Source organism: Gymnoscopelus microlampas (genome assembly GCF_963454915.1).
Source record: "Gymnoscopelus microlampas genome assembly, chromosome: 7".
Lineage (NCBI taxonomy): Eukaryota > Metazoa > Chordata > Actinopteri > Myctophiformes > Myctophidae > Gymnoscopelus > Gymnoscopelus microlampas.
Genome location: NC_139944.1, coordinates 57472121 through 57492673, shown reverse-complemented (window position 1 = coordinate 57492673; position 20553 = coordinate 57472121). Strand labels below are relative to the sequence as shown.

General features: G+C 44.9%; 2 protein-coding genes across 2 annotated transcripts in view; both read left to right on the top strand.

Annotated features, from left to right (window-relative positions):
• Nucleotides 1-1210: 1210 nt before the first annotated feature.
• On the top strand, nt 1211-8493 carry LOC311048729 (leucine-rich repeat neuronal protein 1-like; the record flags this gene model as incomplete). The annotated part of the gene is made up of 6 exons (XM_084062000.1): nt 1211-1239; nt 1758-1977; nt 3507-3814; nt 4951-5491; nt 6382-6783; nt 7792-8493. Exons 2-6 carry the CDS (start codon nt 1777-1779, stop codon nt 8491-8493), a joined length of 2154 nt encoding a protein of 717 aa, XP_083918126.1. The 5' UTR covers nt 1211-1239; nt 1758-1776.
• A 10466-nt stretch (nt 8494-18959) lies between these two features.
• The window catches only part of LOC311048681 (low-density lipoprotein receptor-related protein 1-like), a gene marked incomplete at its 3' end in the record, with an annotated part of 32154 nt that continues 30560 nt past the window's right edge, over nt 18960-20553 (top strand). Inside the window, exon 1 of the mRNA XM_084061943.1 lies at nt 18960-19087. Within this exon, the coding sequence (XP_083918069.1) occupies nt 19045-19087 (43 nt within the window). The 5' untranslated portion in view covers nt 18960-19044. The remainder of the gene's footprint in view (nt 19088-20553) is intronic.

Sequence of the window (20553 nt, the reverse complement as noted above, 5' to 3'; positions counted from 1 at the left end):
TTTTCTAATTCCTGAAAAGTAACAGTTTTAGTTTCCACATGACATTAGACATTATTCTTTTGACTAGAATTCCATTTAGTTTTAGTCATATTTTTGTCACCTGGAATGTTTTACTTTTAGTTTTAGTTGACTAAATATCATCAAGATTTTACTCCACTAAATCTACACTTGATTTAGTGGACAAAAACTTCTACAAGATCACAACGCGTCTGGACACCTGCACACAACCAAGCATAAGTCTTCGTTCTACTGGCTCTCTTCTCCACTAGTATTAGTTCTACTGGATCTCTTCTCCACTAGTATTAGTTCTACTGGATCTCTTCTCCACTAGTATTAGTTCTACTGGATCTCTTCTCCTAATCCCTAACATTTTAGTCTAGTTTTTATTTGATTTCTTGAGTCATCATGGCTTAGTTTTTATTTAGTTTTCATCCGTGAAGAAAGCTAGTCGACGGACACTTTTCGTCATAGTTAGTCTGACACGCAACAATATTTTTCTGTTGCAGCTTATGGCTTTAACATCTTCAAATTGTTTTGTGTCTTTCAGGTTTATTCTGCTGAATAGAGGCAACAAGTGAAGGAGAGAGAAACCCAGTCAGCTAGAGGAGGTGGACACTGCACTGGACGGTCCATCAAATTCACACTTTTTATTATAATCCTGGATTTTTTAACCTCTGCTCAGAAACAGTAAGTCCATCACAATTATTACATAATCCCCTAATCGCATTTCTTTTTTGATTATCACAATTAATGTTTGCATAATGGTTTCCCATGTTGAAACAATTGCAGAAATAGCTGATCTACAGGCATTAGTATTACATTATTAAATATGTCAGTAATGTCTTTGTATACCGGTATTTAAGTTATTTGTCATGTGGCTAATTTTTGATTAGGAAACCTAAAATGGCCAAACAGAAATTACATTTATATTCATTACGTTCCAATGTTCATTAAATTCCCGAAAACACAATTAAATCATTAATCACAATGTATTCGTACAACAAGTTAATCATCAACTTTAAATGTTGTCATGGTGATCGACAGCCCTCAGAAACATCTCCATCCAGTAGGTTGGTTGTTGGAGCCAGAGACGAGGCTGATGCCCCGTGGACCTGTGTGGTTCACCTTCCCACCACCAGGAGGCCCTCTATCTCCTCTCCTCTGAGCTCTCCTTTACCGTGAAGCAGAGAGAGGCATGATGATGGCCACGCCCCGCTGCCCCCTGCAGCACGCCTTTAGGTCAGTGTTGATTTCGCCAACTAAAACTATGACAGAAAACATTTTGGCGACTACCTTTTTTCACTGACAAAAACTAAGCTATGATGACTAAAACTAAGATTAAATATATATTTACAATATCGTCAACAAATAAAAACTAGACTAAGATGTTAGTGAGGGAACAAGTGGAGAAGAGATCCAGTAGAACTAAAAGACAAGTCATTTTATGTTTGTTGCGCTCTGAAAATAGCCGATCTACAAGCTCACAACAGCGCGACGCGCTGTGAGCCTGTAGATCGGCTATTTTCAGCATCCAACCAAGTGTAAAATCAGCCATTACGACGCCATTAAGGCACCGCCAACACACATTTTAGTCGACTAAATCAACTGTAGATTTAGTCGACTATTATGATATTTAGTCGACTAAAACTAGACAAAAACTAAAACATTTCAGGTGACTAAAACTAAACATAATTTTATTCAAAAGACTATGACTAAAACTAAATCAAAATTTGCTGTCAAAATCTACACTGCTATAGGTTATGTGCTGCAGGGGTTATGCTGCTGCTGATGCCACTGCTGCCCTCGGTGGCGCCCTCCTCCCCTGGCGCCAACGGCGCCAAGGAATGCCCGCGGCTGTGCGTGTGCGAGGTGCGGCCCTGGTTCACCCCCCAGTCCACCTACAGAGAGGCCACCACGGTGGACTGCAACGACCTGAGGCTGACCCGCGTGCCCACCAACCTGTCCCTGGACACACAGGTGAACCCTCACAATCATTACTAAATAATCGCCTGATCTCAAATTAGTTGAATATACTCTGAATTATTTGTGAGATTGTAGATCTGCTACTTTTGCTGTTCTTGAATTTGAATCCTGAAAAGTAAACAGTTTCGGACAAATGATGTTTCCACCCGACAGAGACTCCTAAAAGAAAACCACACTATTAAACGTTATTATTTGTATGACAATTAATCGTCAAGTCAGCACTTAATTTGCCGTAGCCTTGACGACCTTGCAGGCTTTATGCAAACGTTAACATTTAGATGTTCGACATGTTATGTAGACAGATGGTTCATTTGTTGACCTGGTAGTTTCAATGTACAGATTGTAGATTTGTTTTAAATATTCTACTGTTTAGACTGATGATAGGTTCCTGGTTTACCTATGATCCTAGATGACTATTTCTATGCATTTGATGTACAGTATTACCTTGTGTTTACCTTGCTTACTGTAAGTGTCTCTGGATTAAGAGCGTCTGCTAAATGCCTACATTGTAAATTGTATCATTCAGACATCCCACCTCTCCCGGAAATTACCATCTGCTCCCGGACACCGGACAAATAAATCTCCCGCAAATGCCGGATCCGGTCTAGAGTAGGGATGTAACGATATAGTAACTGCATCGAAAAATTGTTTTGAATTTTCAACGATCTACTATATGGTTATGCAAACAGCAAAATATCGTATTGTTTTACTTTGTATCGTATCGAATCGTTTTGCAATGCAAATAATCCATTTTATCAATACTAAGTACTTTTAAGAAGAAAAAAGAGAAAGAGGGCTTTATATCCAGTATCCAGATTAAAATACAGATTTTTTGGGTAAATAAATAGATACTATATTGATTTTAAATCATCGAATCGAATCGTATGGTTCTAAATGAACCTGTCCTGTATCGTTCATGTATCGTATCGACTAAATCACTGAATTGAAGCGTATGGTATGGTTCTAAATGAACCTGTATCGTTCATGTATCGTATCGACAACCAAGTATCGTGATACGTATCGAATCGTTGTTAAAACGTATCGTTGCACCCCTAGTCTAGAGCCCGCCTACTAAATATATGAACATTTATGCCAATATATGTTAAACATATGCAGAATATATGCTGCATATATATGCCATATATTCAGGTTCATATATGTGCATATTTGTGAATTTATAGGACATATATGTGTCCTATATATAGCTCATATTATGTTAACCCATTGATACCTGGAACGCATCTGTGTCACTTTAGATTTCTTAGGCTATTCAAAAATAGCAGATCTACAAGCTCGTAGCGCGGCACCGAGTGCCGCGCTACGAGCTTGTAGATCTGCTATTTTTGAAAAATCGTGAAAATATTTTTTTTATATTTTTTTCCGATTTTTTTTTTTTGGATTTAATTTTTTTAGACGCGGCCTCAGGTCTTAATGGGTTAAACATATATGTGGGACATACATATGACATTTTCCAGGGTGGGATTTTCTAAACATATATCATATGGATCTTGACCCTCTAACAGGTGCTGCTGCTGCAGAGCAACCTGATCTCTCACACCAGCGGAGAGCTGCAGGTCCTGGTCAACCTGACGGAGCTGGACCTGTCCCAGAACAACTTCAGCACCGTGGCGGCCGCGGGCCTCAGCGGCATGGACCAGCTGACCACCTTACACCTGGAGGAGAACCGCATCACCACGCTGCCGGACCACTGCCTGAGAGACCTCTCCGACCTCCAGGAGCTCTACGTCAACCACAACCAGATCGCCTCCATCTCCCCCGGGGCCTTCACGGGCCTCCACAGCCTGCTGCGCCTCCACCTCAACTCCAACAGGTATACTACTCAACTCAACCAGGGGAGGGTTCATATGATCTTGTTCTAACCCCCCCTTAACCCATTAAGACCTGGTACTGTGTCATTTTTAGATTTGAGCTAAAAAGCATTATTTTACACTTTGGGCTATTCAAAAATAGCAGATCTACAAGCTCATAGCGCGGCTACGAGCTTGTAGATCTGCTATTTTTGAAAAAACATGAAAATGTGTGCAAGTCTTTGAATATATATATTTTTAAAGCGAACATTTTTAACTCAAATCTTTGCTTCTGGGGGTCTCTGGAACAAAACATTTTGATGGGGGTCCGTGGCCAAATACATATAATTTTGGGGGTCAAAAAAAAAAAGATTGAGCACCACTGATACAGAAACACACGTTTTTCAGAATACTGTTGAGATTTAGGAGACATGTAGAATCGGCTTCAGGTCTCAATGGGTTAAGACGCTGGACACTTAACGGGGGAAAATGTGTTTTATTACGTCGTCGGCACCACTGCTCCCCTACTTCAGTCCTGACATCTCTAAATTCACTAGCAAAATTCAAGAATGACCTCAAAGGGATAGTTCACCCCCAAAATGACTTAGTCACCCCATGGAGACTTGAATTCAAGGATATTTTTTTTGTTTTTGTTGCATTTATAATCCAATAACTTGATGACCAGCGGACCAGTTGGCAGCGGTTCCGGTAGGAGATACAAAGGAGACTCTTTGTGTCTCCTACCGCAACCGCTGCCGGTCATCAAATTATTAGTTTAGGAATGAGACACAAACAAAACAATATCCATGAATTCAAGTCTCCATGGGGTGACTAATCCATAGAAAAAAAGGAAAAAAAGTCATTTTGGGGTCACCCTGGATAGCCCGCTCCTCTGGCACATTGAATGGGGTGATTCATAGTAGATCGGGTGCCTCTGGCTGCATTGGATTCTTCTCTTAGTGAACGTCTTGTCCTATGTACTGTATAAGCATCGTTTCTAACATTATGTATAAGGATTTAATTTTCTTTGTTTTATGGTTGTTTGTACAGTTTATTTCTTTCCACAAAACAAGCTTTGGCTTTTTTGTGTTTAATCCACGTTGGCGTGACATCGTTTGAGATGTATTTTTGCCACTAAAAGTATTGTATTCTATAACAGGCTCCGGGTCATCGACAGCCGCTGGTTCGAGGCCACGCCCAACCTGGAGATCCTCATGATCGGGGAGAACCCGGTGGTGGGCCTGCTGGACATGAACTTCAAGCCCCTGGGGAGCCTGAGGAGCCTGGTGCTGGCCGGCATGGACCTCACCGACGTCCCCGCCCACGCCCTGGTGGGCCTGGACAGCCTGGAGAGCATGTCCTTCTACGACAACAAGCTGGCGGGGATCCCGCAGCTCGCCCTGCAGAAGGTCCCCAACCTGAAGTTCCTGGACCTCAACAAGAACCCGGTGCGCAGGATCCGGGAGGGAGACTTCAGGAACATGCTGCGCCTGAAGGAGCTGGGCGTCAACAACATGATGGAGCTGGTGTCCATCGACCGCCACGCCCTGGACAACCTCCCCGAGCTCACCAAGCTGGAGGCCACCAACAACCCCAGGCTGTCCTTCGTCCACAGGACGGCGTTCAGGGACCTGCCGTCCTTGGAGAGCCTGATGCTGAACAACAACGCTCTCAGCTCCCTGTACCAGCGCACCGTGGAGGTTTGTTTGTTTGTTTGTTTGTTTGAATCCCCATTAGCTACTACCTTAGCAGCCGCTACTCTTCATGGGGCCCACGCAGAAATAAATGACATTACATTACATAACATGAAGACATTTTACATGACAGTATAAAAATAAACACTTAAAATGCAACCAAAATGGAAAATATTAATCAATCTCGATTATATGGTTTTGTAGCCTAAATTATAAATTTAACACCTTAATGATACCTCAACAACCGTAGTTACAAACTCAGGTTTACAAATACAGTTAAACTATGTAAAAAACATTAAACAGTGTGCAGTTAGCCGTTATCAACAAGCAGATTCCTGAAGATATTTCTTCCATTTCTTTTTACAATCAGATTTACTTGTTGCCTGTATGAGTTGTGATGGAAGACTTTGCAGCTCTTTCATTGCTCTATACATTATTGCGTGTTGCATTGAATTAGTGTTTGAAATGGGAAGCGTAAAGAAACCTTGTGATGAATGTCTAGTGTTGTAAGTGTGTTCATCTGAGCTAAACTTCATACATACAGGACAGCCGGGACCCTGGATGAAATAATGCCTCTGACAAAAGACAGCAGGGAAATATGAAGTCTTTCCTCCACCAAAGGCCATCCCAAAATGCCATGCATTCTTTGGTGTTTGTTCTTTTTGTCCAGCACAGAGCAATTTGTGAAGCTCTATTTTGGACCAGTTGTAATTTTACTAAATCTTTTTTGGCAGCACTAGACCAAACCGTTGGACAATAATCCAAATGTGTGAGGGCTAGTGTTTGCATTGTTGTGGTATGTATTTGGTACGTCTCTTGATAACGGACAGACTTCTTCCCATTGCTGCAACAGACTTATATCAACCTGCTTTGACCGTGTAAATGTACTCATTTAGGCCCTGCCCAACCTGCGTGAGATCAGCCTGCACAGCAACCCGCTGCGCTGCGACTGCGTCACCCAGTGGATGTGCTCCAACCGCAGCACGGCCGTGCGCTTCATGGAGCCGCTGGCCATGCTGTGCGCCTCCCCGCCCGAGCTCCGGGGCCGGCGCCTCAGGGAGCTGCGGCCGCTGCCGGACGCCCCGGAGCAGTGCCTGCCCCTCATCTCCCACGACACCTTCCCCGCCCACCTGAGCCTGGAGCTGGGCATGAGCGTCAGCCTGGACTGCCGCGCCGTGGCGGAACCCGAGCCCGAGATCTACTGGGTCTCCCCTCTGGGCGCCAAGATCACCGTGGACACTGTGTCCGAGCGCTACCACCTGAGCAGCGAGGGCACCCTGAGGCTAAACCACATGCAGGTACAGTGGGCCCTCCTGTCACTATTATTAACGTACATAATGGCCTGGTCACTATTATCCTACATTAACACATTGAGTGCAAGGTAATTGGCATCCAAGTCATCCTCAAACTTCTAGCGTTTTTTTTACCGTGTTTTGACGATCCTTGAAGCGCCACAGAAGCCACAACGTGCACCCGGATGTAAAAATAATTGTCCGGGGGGTGGGGGAGGGTCCCGTCTATCCACTGGAACAAAAACATTTCTTCCGCGATCTGACGTTTTGGAGCGATCGCCCGTTGATAATGTCTGGTTTCGGAATTCGACGTCACATCCATCGAAATCGAAGCAGAGTCGAGGGAACATTCTTAAGTTGCGTTAGAGCACCCTCTTGTGGAATTTTCAAAAAAAAAGTCAATGTGTTAAAATTGGCTATGGGAGGGAACCATAAACAAACCATAGGCATAATGAGATCCGGTTGTCTGACCGCTAAGCCCATAGGTGGGCATGCCGATATATACAGGCTATGGGCATTTACTACTGACATCAGGGATCTCCATGCATTGTATGGGCATAAAGGGGACAAGGACTGACACATACAGAGATCTCCATATATGGGCACTAACGGGTACTCTCACAAATCCCTGACTCTATGACTCAGAAATATCGGTCGGATTAGCGGTACGCCATGGGTGTGGAGGGCCGCCCGAACTCTGGAGGTTCGGGCGGCCCCGGTTTGAGATAATCACGATTATTTTTGCCTAATCATCAGAATCGTTTCCATTCGTCTGTGTTGAAAAATATCTCACACTGCGTCGCAAAGCTATTTTTGAAAACGTATTAAATTGTGAAAAGTATTACATTCTTAAATATATTAAAGCCTGTTTTGGCCAGAGACATTGCATTATTTATTTTGATTATTGTTACCGGTCAGTGTCAGTTATTTGTCATAATATCTGCCCTGATGTGTTTGTAATTTCAATGATTTATACGACAATTAATCATGAATTCATCGCCCCCCCGCCTGCAGGTGGAAGACTCTGGCCGCTACACCTGCGTGGCTCAGAACACGGAGGGCGCCGACACGCGCGTCTCCACCGTGCGTGTCAACGGCACGCTGCTGGGCAGCGGCGAGGTGATGAAGATCTACGTGAAGCAGACCGCCGCCCACTCCGTCCTGGTCTCCTGGAAGGTCAACTCCAACGTCATGACCTCCAACCTCAAGTGGGCGTCGGCCACCATGAAGATCGACAACCCCCACATCACGTACACGGCGCGCGTTCCCGTCGACGTGCACGAGTACAACCTGACGCACCTGCAGCCCGCCACCGAGTACGAGGTGTGCCTGAGCGTGTCCAACGCCCACCTGCAGACGCACAAGTCCTGCGTCAACGTGACCACGCGCGGCGCCGCCTTCGACCTGTCGGACGCCGCGGCGGAGCGTCAGCGGCAGCACCCCAGCGCCGCGGTGGTGGCCGCCATGGCCGCCGTGCTGGCGTTCGTCAGCCTGGCCACGGTGGGCGTCTACGCGGCCCGCCGCTGGAAGAGGAAGAACTACCACCACTCCCTGAAGAAGTACATGCAGAAGACCTCGTCCATCCCGCTCAACGAGCTGTACCCGCCGCTCATCAGCCTGTGGGACGGCGACGGCGAGAAGGACAAAGATGGCGGTGGCTGTGCGGAGGGCAAACCGTCGCCCGTGGACACCACGCGTAGCTACTACATGTGGTGAGGGGGAGACCGTCGCCCGTTGACACCACGCGTAGCTAGCTACTACATGTGGTGAGGGGAAGACCGTCGCCCGTGGACACTACGCGTAGCTAGCTACTACATGTGGTGAATGAAGACCGTCGGCCATTGACATCACGCGTAGCTACTACATGTGGTGAATGAAGACCGTCGGCCATTGACATCACACGTAGCTACTACATGTGGTGAAGGAAGACCGTCGCCCTTGGACACCACGCGTAGCTAGCTACTACATGTGGTGAAGGAAGACCGTCGCCCGTGGACACTACGCGTAGCTAGCTACTACATGTGGTGAAGGGAGACCGTCGCCCTTGGACACCACACGTAGCTAGCTACTACATGTGGTGAAGGAAGACCGTCGCCCTTGGACACCATGCGTAGCTACTACATGTGGTGAAGGGAGACCGTCGCCCGTTGACACCACGCGTTGCTAGCTACTACATGTGGTGAAGGGAGGCGCCCGACCGCCAGCAGCACAAACTAGACACACTTTTGCCATTTTGGTGCAAAAGTCTGATTAATAAAAGTTGCAAAATGTTTTTTGTATTCTCAGCTTTGCTGATAAGAGGCAGAGTGATGAAAGGACTGGATTTTTAATTGTATAGCGTATCGCCTTTGTTTACATTTGTTTAATAATAGTCTCTATGCGCCAGTGGCCATATTGGAATGAAATTGGGCCTCTTCCTTACTTCCTTGTTACCAATTATACTCTCTTTTCCATTCTGGTCAAACAGAGGTGCTGTCATTGTGCATGTCGGCTCACTGGAAACGCTCTGCTACACCAGTGGGTCTCAAAGTGTGGTGCAGGGACCCTCATGGTTCCTTGGGGGGTTCCAAATGGGCCCTTGCGGTTCCATTTGGTTCCATTTGTACACTCTCAGAGCTATGGTACATGTATGTGCTACACTAAATGGAACAGAGCCTTCATTTGTATAAGGTAAGACGCAGTTACTGTGAAGGAAGTAAGGAAGATGCCCAATGTCTTTCCAATATGGCGGCTGTGCATGGAGCCTAATCTCTTTCTCTGTTTTGGGGCTTTTTCCGATAAGGCAGCTGTGTTTTAGCCTCCAAGTTGTCTTAGTTGCGATAATGCAGATTTTTTTGTAGTTTGTTGCTTGTTTTTTTTCCCCATAACCCAGAGAGAGACCTGTGGTCTTCTTGAGGTTATTATTATTATTAGCAGAGATCAACGTTTTCCTTCTTCTGTTTTATGAAACAGGTATGATTTCTGAGCACCGATAAGGTTTGTATGAACTTGTATTAAAAAGGCTGACTGTGGGGGTTTAGACTTTCTATTCCGTCTACAGAATAACGTTAGCGATTGTGCAGTAATGTTGTATCAACTATGATTTTGAAACTTTGCTTATTTTACTTGCAAGAATTATAGGATTTTAGTTTGTTGATGAATGTGCTGTTAAATAATAGAAACATGAATGTTTAATAATAACATTCTGTGTTATTTACTAAATACAGTAGATTTGATTGTATATCCTTTTGATTTTTCTTTTTCGGATACATTTATTTGTTTTTAGTTTTTTTTGCTTATTTGCTTGTTGCGTAGTTTATTTCCACACGCAAAATGTATACTGACGATGTTTAAATAAATGACTTTTTGTTTTTTCTTTTGCACAAAATCAGCCTCTTTTTCCTAGTATTTTACTACAGTATTCACCTGTTTCCTAGGCTGTGTTTTCCACTTCCTGTCGATTTGATCCAATTAAATCCATTGAAACTGGTCAGATGACCAATGATATCCAATGAAATCGACAGGAAGTGGAAAACACACAGCCTAGGAAACAGGTGAATACAGCTCCGGTGTTGGACAGCTGTTCGGTCACCTTCCTCCGGTGTTATAAAGGTTCATGTGGTCTCCTGACATCTACGAACCTCTCACTCCGCTATACAGCTCCGAGATGAGCTTGGTTCCTTGGGGGACTTATCGCTTATTTAGTTAGCCTGTGGCCATGTGTCCCATTCAACCCGGAAAACCCCCCTACGTCAGGTGCCAGTACTGCTCCCGGTTTGGCTACAACGTGAAAACATGGCCAACAGGCTGACTAAATAAGAGATTTAAACGGTTGTTTCGTGCCGGTCCAAAAAGTCATGGTTCCGGAACATCCTCAAACATCTGTACAGTTTGGAAACTACCATTAGTGTTTGGATACGATGTGGAGAAAAAGGTAATCCACGGACCCCTTGCGGCCGTTCCACCGATTCCGGTAGAGCCTGCAGTGGAACCTCATCTCGGAGCTGTATAGAGCACCGAAGTCTGACGTCATTTACACATCCTACCTGGTTTGCTGTTCCCCCCCCCCCCCCCCGTTCTGAATCCCCATAGACGTGTTTAATATCGCGTCAAATAAGAACTGTGTTCCAAAAATAAACAACTTATCCCGGCGGTTTGACTCTTATGGATATGAAGCATCAACTGACGGTGAGAAAATGCTAATGTTACTTCCGCCAAATTAGTTACATGAAACCTCCTCCCTGACAATATCACAGAGACAGTTTGTTTATTCTTGGACCACAATTCTTATATGAGACGTTTCTAAGATGACCCAATGTTATTCTCCACAGAGAAATTACCTTACGAACCAGGGGATGAACGAGTGACGTCAGGACTTCTGTACTCTATAGCGGAGTGAGAGGTTTGTGATGGGTCTCCTGACATCTCATCACATGGTCCCTAAAGAACCCAAATCTCAGCACAAAACTGCCTGGATCACATTCCACCGTGACATCTCATCTAAAGTACAGTGGTTCACTTAATGTTTTCATGTCAAGGACCCCCGAATTAATATGAATTTTGGCCAAGGACGGAGAGAAATAATTTAGATATGTTATTTAGACAGATGCCGGGTTAATTTATTGACCTGGCAGTACAGATTATTACAGTAAAACTGTGATGTCATTAAAAACATCCTACAGTAAAACCATGATGTCATTAAAAACATCCTACAGTAAAACTGTGATGTCATTAAAAACATCCTACAGTAAAATTGTGATGTCATTAAAAACATTCTACAGTAAAACTGTGATGTCATTAAAAACATCCAAAACATCCTACAGTAAAACTGTGATGTCATTAAAAACATCCTACAGTAAAACTGTGATGTCATTAAAAACATCCTACAGTAAAACTGTGATGTCATTAAAAACATCCTACAGTAAAAATGTGATGTCATTAAAAACATCCTACAGTAAAAAAGTGATGTCATTAAAAACATCCTACTAACTAAAACACCTGCAAGAATGGATAGTTGAGCCACCACTGCCCTCTGGTGGTGGATACAGGAGTACTACATCAAATGTTCTAATTAAGGCCCTGTTCCATTTAGTGTAGCACAGTGGTTCTAATGAAGGCCCTGTTCCATTTAGTGTAGCACGGTGGTTCTAATGAAGGCTCTGTTCCATTTAGTGTAGCACGGTGGTTCTAATGAAGGCTCTGTTCCATTTAGTGTAGCACAGTGGTTCTAATGAAGGCTCTGTTCCATTTAGTGTAACACAGTGGTTCTAATGAAGGCTCTGTTCCATTTAGTGTAACACAGTGGTTCTAATGAAGGCTCTGTTCCATTTAGTGTAACACAGTGGTTCTAATGAAGGCTCTGTTCCATTTAGTGTAACACAGTGGTTCTAATGAAGGCTCTGTTCAATTTAGTGTAGCACAGTGGTTCTAATGAAGGCTCTGTTCCATTTAGTGTAACACAGTGGTTATAATGAAGGCTCTGTTCCATTTAGTGTAACACAGTGGTTCTAATGAAGGCTCTGTTCCATTTAGTGTAACACAGTGGTTCTAATGAAGGCTCTGTTCCATTTAGTGTAGCACAGTGGTTCTAATGAAGGCTCTGTTCCATTTAGTGTAGCACGGTGGTTCTAATGAAGGCTCTGTTCCATTCAGTGTAGCACGGTGGTTCTAATGAAGGCTCTGTTCCATTTAGTGTAGCACGGTGGTTCTAATGAAGGCTCTGTTCCATTTAGTGTAACACAGTGGCTCTAATGAAGGCCCTGTTCCATTTAGTGTAACACAGTGGTTCTAATGAAGGCCCTGTTCCATTTAGTGTAGCACAGTGGTTCTAATGAAGGCCCTGTTCCATTTAGTGTAACACAGTGGTTCTAATGAAGGCTCTGTTCCATTTAGTGTAGCACAGTGGTTCTAATGAAGGCCCTGTTCCATTTAGTGTAGCACGGTGGTTCTAATGAAGGCTCGGTTCAATTTAGTGTAGCACAGTGGTTCTAATGAAGGCCCTGTTCCATTTAGTGTAACACAGTGGTTCTAATGAAGGCTCTGTTCCATTTAGTGTAACACAGTGGTTCTAATTAAGGCTCTGTTCCATTTAGTGTAGCACAGTGGTTCTAATGAAGGCTCTGTTCCATTTAGTGTAACACAGTGGTTCTAATGAAGGCTCTGTTCCATTTAGTGTAACACAGTGGTTCTAATGAAGGCTCTGTTCCATTTAGTGTAGCACAGTGGTTCTAATGAAGGCTCTGTTCCATTTAGTGTAGCACAGTGGTTCTAATGAAGGCTCTGTTCCATTTAGTGTAGCACAGTGGTTCTAATGAAGGCTCTGTTCCATTTAGTGTAGCACAGTGGTTCTAATGAAGGCCCTGTTCCATTTAGTGTAGCACAGTGGTTCTAATGAAGGCTCGGTTCAATTTAGTGTAGCACAGTGGTTCTAATGAAGGCCCTGTTCCATTTAGTGTAACACAGTGGTTCTAATGAAGGCTCTGTTCCATTTAGTGTAACACAGTGGTTCTAATGAAGGCTCTGTTCCATTTAGTGTAGCACAGTGGTTCTAATGAAGGCTCTGTTCCATTTAGTGTAGCACAGTGGTTCTAATGAAGGCTCTGTTCCATTCAGTGTAGCACGGTGGTTCTAATGAAGGCTCTGTTCCATTTAGTGTAGCACGGTGGTTCTAATGAAGGCTCTGTTCCATTTAGTGTAACACAGTGGCTCTAATGAAGGCCCTGTTCCATTTAGTGTAACACAGTGGTTCTAATGAAGGCCCTGTTCCATTTAGTGTAGCACAGTGGTTCTAATGAAGGCCCTGTTCCATTTAGTGTAACACAGTGGTTCTAATGAAGGCTCTGTTCCATTTAGTGTAGCACAGTGGTTCTAATGAAGGCCCTGTTCCATTTAGTGTAACACAGTGGTTCTAATGAAGGCTCTGTTCCATTTAGTGTAACACAGTGGTTCTAATTAAGGCTCTGTTCCATTTAGTGTAGCACAGTGGTTCTAATGAAGGCTCTGTTCCATTTAGTGTAACACAGTGGTTCTAATGAAGGCTCTGTTCCATTTAGTGTAACACAGTGGTTCTAATGAAGGCTCTGTTCCATTTAGTGTAGCACAGTGGTTCTAATGAAGGCTCTGTTCCATTTAGTGTAGCACAGTGGTTCTAATGAAGGCTCTGTTCCATTTAGTGTAGCACAGTGGTTCTAATGAAGGCTCTGTTCCATTTAGTGTAGCACAGTGGTTCTAATGAAGGCTCTGTTCCATTTAGTGTAACACTGTGGTTCTAATGAAGGCTCTGTTCCATCTAGTGTAGCACAGTGGTTCTAATGAAGGCTCTGTTCCATTTAGTGTAGCACAGTGGTTCTAATGAAGGCTCTGTTCCATTTAGTGTAGCACAGTGGTTCTAATGAAGGCTCTGTTCCATTTAGTGTAGCACAGTGGTTCTAATGAAGGCTCTGTTCCATTTAGTGTAACACAGTGGTTCTAATGAAGGCTCTGTTCCATTTAGTGTAACACAGTGGTTCTCAAACATTCTAATTGCAATGACCCCCATAGCTCTGGGTGTACAAATGGAAACAAATGGACCCTTACGGGTCCATTTGGTTCCATTTGCACACTCTCAGAGTTACACACCTGTAAGGGGCCATTTGGAACCCCCTCAAGGAACCATGAGGGTCCCTGGACCACACTTTGAGACCCACTGGTGTAGCAGAGTGTTTCCAGTGAGTCAACACCCTGACCAGAATGGAACAGAGCCTTCATTAGTATCATTGGTAACAACCTGTGAAGGAATTAAGGAGAGGCCCAGTTTCTTTCCAATATGTCTGCTGTGCATAGAGCCTGTTGGAACGGAATCCAAACCCTCTGACGGATACATCTTGATCACATGACTACAGAGGTATATGGTGTACACATGTGGGTGAGGTTTGGACAACATTGGTAGGAGTAACAACAACAAGTGTTTTGAAAAAAAAAAAAAGGTAAACGTGTCTCTCTGGAAACCCCCTTGAAGCTCTGGAGAGAAAAGGTACTTTCTGTACCTATTTCCAGTGCTGTAAAATAACTAAGTGCATTTACTTAAGTACTGTACTTAATTACAATCTTGAGGTATTTGTTACTTTACTTGAGTATTTTGAATTTCCAATACTTTTACTTCTACTCCACTACATCTCAGAGGCAAATATTGTACTTTTACTCCACTACAATTATATGAAAACTTTAGTTACTGGTTACTTTTCAGATGATATTAACATACATTAACCACTTTAGCCCTATTTTATACATAGGCTATTTGTAAATAGCCGATCTACAAGCTCACATGCGACACGTTATGAGCTTGTATATCAGCTATTTACAAACAGCTTAGTACTTTTACTTTTGGTATTTTAAGTACATTTTGATGCCAATACCTTTACTCAAGTACATTTTTAATTCTGGACTTTCACTTGTAACAAAGCATTTCTATAATGCAGTATTGGTACTTTTACTTAAAGTAAAGCATTTGAGTACTTTTTCCACCACTGCCTATTTATGACTCTCTGTCTGGGGAAATCCCCTAAGACCGCGCGTGTCTGTCTGTCTGTCTGTCTGTCTGTCTGTCTGTCTGTCTGTCTGTCTGTCTGTCTGTCTGTCTGTCTGTCTGTCTGTCTGTGTGTGTGTGTGTGTGTGTGTGTGTGTGTGTGTGTGTGCGCGTGTGCATGTGCGTGCGTGCGTGCGTGATTGAGCATATGGCCACGGACATGCCACAAATGTGTATGTGTGTAAATGTGCATGTGTATAGTTAGGCCTAGTTCAACATAAACTACACACACACACACACACACACACACACACACACACACACACACACACACACACACACACACACACACACACACACACACACACACACACACACACACACACACACACACCAAGAACAGGTGCAAAATATATTATGTATTTAGAGGTACGTTATGGTAACATGTTATATTTTATAAATGATGTTGTGACGTAGTGTTTACTGTATGTGATGCACTGTTTACTGTAAGTCGTGTTGGAGTTTCCATGGCAGGTTGAAGACTTATTAATAACAGCTTCCTGTCAGAATGTGTGTGAAAACATTAACCGTAACCACACACACACACACACACACACACACACACACACACACACACACACACACACACACACACACACACACACACACACACACACACACACACACACACACAAAACCTGATGAAGAGATAAGCATGAAGGGGAGACTTGACGTGTCAAAAACACAGACGTCAAAGACAGCACTTCTTGTTGAGTGTCAGTTCAGTTCAGTCTCCAGTCAGTCCAGTTCAGTCTCCAGTCAGTCCAGTTCAGTCTTCAGTCAGTCCAGGTCAGTCTCCAGTCAGTCCAGGTCAGTCTTCAGTCAGTCCAGTTCAGTCTTCAGTCAGTCCAGGTCAGTCTTCAGTCAGTCCAGTTCAGTCTTCAGTCAGTCCAGGTCAGTCTCCAGTCAGTCCAGTTCCGACTCCAGTCAGTCCAGGTCAGTCTCCAGTCAGTCCAGGTCAGTCTTCAGTCAGTCCAGGTCAGTCTTCAGTCAGTCCAGTTCAGTCTTCAGTCAGTCCAGGTCAGTCTTCAGTCAGTCCAGTTCAGTCTTCAGTCAGTCTAGTTCCGACTCCAGTCAGACCAGGTCCGACTTCAGTCAGTCCAGGTCAGTCTTCAGTCAGTCCAGTTCAGTCTTCAGTCAGTCCAGGTCAGTCTTCAGTCAGTCCAGTTCAGTCTTCAGTCAGTCCAGGTCAGTCTTCAGTCAGTCCAGTTCAGTCTTCAGTCAGTCCAGGTCAGTCTTCAGTCAGTCCAGGTCAGTCTCCAGTCAGTCCAGTTCAGTCTTCAGTCAGTCCAGGTCCGACTCCAGTCAGTCCAGGTCAGTCTCCAGTCAGTCCAGGTCAGTCTCCAGTCAGTCCAGTTCCGACTCCAGTCAGTCCAGGTCAGTATCCAGTCAGTCCAGGTCAGTCTTCAGTCAGTCCAGTTCAGTCTTCAGTCAGTCCAGGTCAGTCTTCAGTCAGTCCAGTTCAGTCTTCAGTCAGTCTAGTTCCGACTCCAGTCAGACCAGGTCCGACTTCAGTCAGTCCAGGTCAGTCTTCAGTCAGTCCAGTTCAGACTCCAGTCAGTCCAGTTCCGACTTCAGTCAGTCCAGGTCAGACTCCAGTCAGTCCAGTTCAGACTCCGGTCAGTCCAGTTCAGACTCCAGTCAGTCCAGTTCCGACTCCAGTCAGTCCAGGTCAGTCTCCAATCAGTCCAGTTCCGACTCCAGTCAGTCCAGGTCAGTCTCCAGTCAGTCCAGGTCAGTCTTCAGTCAGTCTTCAGTCAGTCTTCAGTCAGTCCAGTTCAGTCTTCAGTCAGTCCAGGTCAGTCTTCAGTCAGTCCAGTTCAGTCTTCAGTCAGTCTAGTTCCGACTCCAGTCAGACCAGGTCCGACTTCAGTCAGTCCAGGTCAGTCTTCAGTCAGTCCAGTTCAGTCTTCAGTCCAGGTCAGTCTTCAGTCAGTCCAGTTCAGTCTTCAGTCAGTCCAGGTCAGTCTTCAGTCAGTCCAGTTCAGTCTTCAGTCAGTCCAGGTCAGTCTTCAGTCAGTCCAGGTCAGTCTCCAGTCAGTCCAGTTCAGTCTTCAGTCAGTCCAGGTCCGACTCCAGTCAGTCCAGGTCAGTCTCCAGTTAGTCCAGGTCAGTCTCCAGTCAGTCCAGTTCCGACTCCAGTCAGTCCAGGTCAGTCTCCAGTCAGTCCAGGTCAGTCTTCAGTCAGTCCAGTTCAGTCTTCAGTCAGTCTAGGTCAGTCTTCAGTCAGTCCAGTTCAGTCTTCAGTCAGTCTAGTTCCGACTCCAGTCAGACCAGGTCCGACTTCAGTCAGTCCAGGTCAGTCTTCAGTCAGTCCAGTTCAGACTCCAGTCAGTCCAGTTCCGACTTCAGTCAGTCCAGGTCAGTCTCCAGTCAGTCCAGTTCAGACTCCGGTCAGTCCAGTTCAGACTCCAGTCAGTCCAGTTCCGACTCCAGTCAGTCCAGGTCAGTCTCCAGTCAGTCCAGTTCCGACTCCAGTCAGTCCAGGTCAGACTCAAGTCAGTCAAGTTCAACTGGTCTGACTGGAGTTCAGTCTCCGGTCAGTCCAGTTCAGTCTTTAGTCAGTCCAGGTCAGACTCCAGTCAGTCCAGTTCCGACTCCAGTCAGTCCAGTTCACTTTCCAGTCAGTCCACGTCAGTCTTCAGTTAGTCCAGGTCAGTCTTCAGTCAGTCCAGGTCAGTCTTCAGTCAGTCCAGGTCAGTCTTCAGTCAGTCTAGTTCCGACTCCAGTCAGACCAGGTCCGACTCCAGTCAGACCAGGTCCGACTCCAGTCAGTCCAGTTCAGTCTCCAGTCAGTCCAGTTCCGACTGCAGTCAGTCCAGGTCAGTCTTCAGTCAGTCCAGTTCAGACTCCAGTCAGTGCAGTTCCGACTTCACTCAGTCCAGGTCAGACTCCAGTCAGTCCAGTTAAGTCTCCAGTCAGTCCAGTTCCGACTCCAGTCAGTCCAGTTCCGACTCCAGTCAGTCCAGTTCAGTCTCCAGTCAGTCCAATTCCGACTCCAGTCAGTCCAGGTCAGACTCCAGTCAGTCCAGTTCCGACTCCAGTCAGTCCAGTTCCGACTCCAGTCAGTCCAGTTCAGTCTCCAGTCAGTCCAATTCCGACTCCAGTCAGTCCAGGTCAGACTCCAGTCAGTCCAGGTCAGACTCCAGTCAGTCAAGTTCAACTGGACTGACTGGAGTTCAGTCTCCGGTCAGTCCAGTTCAGTCTTTAGTCAGTCCAGGTCAGACTCCAGTCAGTCCAGTTCCGACTCCAGTCAGTCCAGTTCACTTTCCAGTCAGTCCACGTCAGTCTTCAGTCAGTCCAGGTCAGTCTCCAGTCAGTCCACGTCAGTCTTCAGTCAGTCCAGTTCAGTCTCCAGTCAGTCCAGGTCAGTCTCCAGTCAGTCCAGTTCCGACTCCAGTCAGTCCAGGTCCGACTCCAGTCAGTCCAGTTCAGTTTCCAGTCAGTCCACGTCAGTCTTCAGTCAGTCCAGTTCAGTCTTCAGTCAGTCCAGTTCCGACTCTAGTCAGTCAAGTTCAACTGGACTGACTGGAGTTCAGTCTCCGGTCAGTCCAGTTCAGTCTTTAGTCAGTCCAGGTCAGACTCCAGTAAGTTCAGTCCAGTTCAGATACAGTGAAGTCCAGTCCAGCCCCCTGTGAAGTCCAGTCCAGCCTCCAGTGAATCCAGTCCAAACTCCAGTGAATCCAGTCCAGACTCCAGTGGGACAGAATCGTGGGCAGACAGAAATGGGTCAAATCCTGATCCTGTTCCTCCTGTTGTGGAGTTCAGGTAGGATCCTGCTTTAATGATTATTGGTTTTAAATGATTGATGATGGTATTTAATCACTCTGTGTTTTAGGGTAAAAATGTTTCTTTGACTTGTTGTTACATTCTGACCTGAGAGAAATGTCAGGTTGTCCAGGACTGATATACTAGCTGGTCATAGAGGTGTTTTTAGCGGCGCCGGCCACTCTCTGACTTTGTCATGTGTCCGTATGTCCGTCCGTATGTATTCCCCTCTGTATTCTTATTGGCTGGGCTTTAAACAAATATTGATGACAACACAAACTCCCCATGGATGCGTATGTATGTTTGAGCACGGGGCTCATCAAAGGCGCCGCTTCCTTCACACAGGGTGTGATTTATTTATTATTATAATATTTTATTATTACTATAGTATTTTCCAGGTTGTTATTGTGTTTATTGACAGTCACAGTGTAGAGAGACAGTCACAGTGTAGAGAGACAGTCACAGTGTAGAGAGACAGTCACAATGTAGAGAGACAGTCACAGTGTAGAGACAGTCACAGTGTAGAGAGACAGTCACAGTGTAGAGAGACAGTCACAGTGTAGAGAGACAGTCACAGTGTAGAGAGACAGTCACAGTGTAGAGACAGTCACAGTGTAGAGACAGTCACAGTGTAGAGAGACAGTCACAGTGTAGAGACAGTCACAGTGTAGAGAGACAGTCACAGTGTAGAGACAGTCACAGTGTAGAGAGACAGTCACAGTGTAGAGACAGTCACAGTGTAGAGAGACAGTCACAGTGTAGAGAGACAGTCACAGTGTAGAGAGACAGTCACAGTGTAGAGACAGTCACAGTGTAGAGAGACAGTCACAGTGTAGAGACAGTCACAGTGTAGAGAGACAGTCACAGTGTAGAGAGACAGTCACAGTGTAGAGACAGTCACAGTGTAGAGACAGTCACAGTGTAGAGAGACAGTCACAGTGTAGAGACAGTCACAGTGTAGAGACAGTCACAGTGTAGAGAGACAGTCACAGTGTAGAGACAGTCACAGTGTAGAGAGACAGTCACAGTGTAGAGAGACAGTCACAGTGTAGAGACAGTCACAGTGTAGAGACAGTCACAGTGTAGAGAGACAGTCACAGTGTAGAGAGACAGGAAAGAGCGACGTTTAGCAAAGGTCCACTGGGCCCGGGAATTGAACCAGGGACTCCCAGAGACAGATTTAAGGTCTCCCTGGGACCCGAAGTAGAGAAAATAGTTCACAATGCGTCACAATGTAACGCATTGTGAACTTGATCTGATATTTTCACTACTTTATATTTAGTTTGTTCTATTTCATGAGATTTATTTGAGTTTTTATTAATTCAAGAAAATATTTTTGAAAAAGATATTTTAATTTGTTTTTAATTCATGAATTTTAAAGGATTCTTCTGAATAATCTTTTGTAATAATAAATGCAGTAAATTAAAAATAAGGGAATATTTACTTTTGAGCCGACCTGTTGGGGG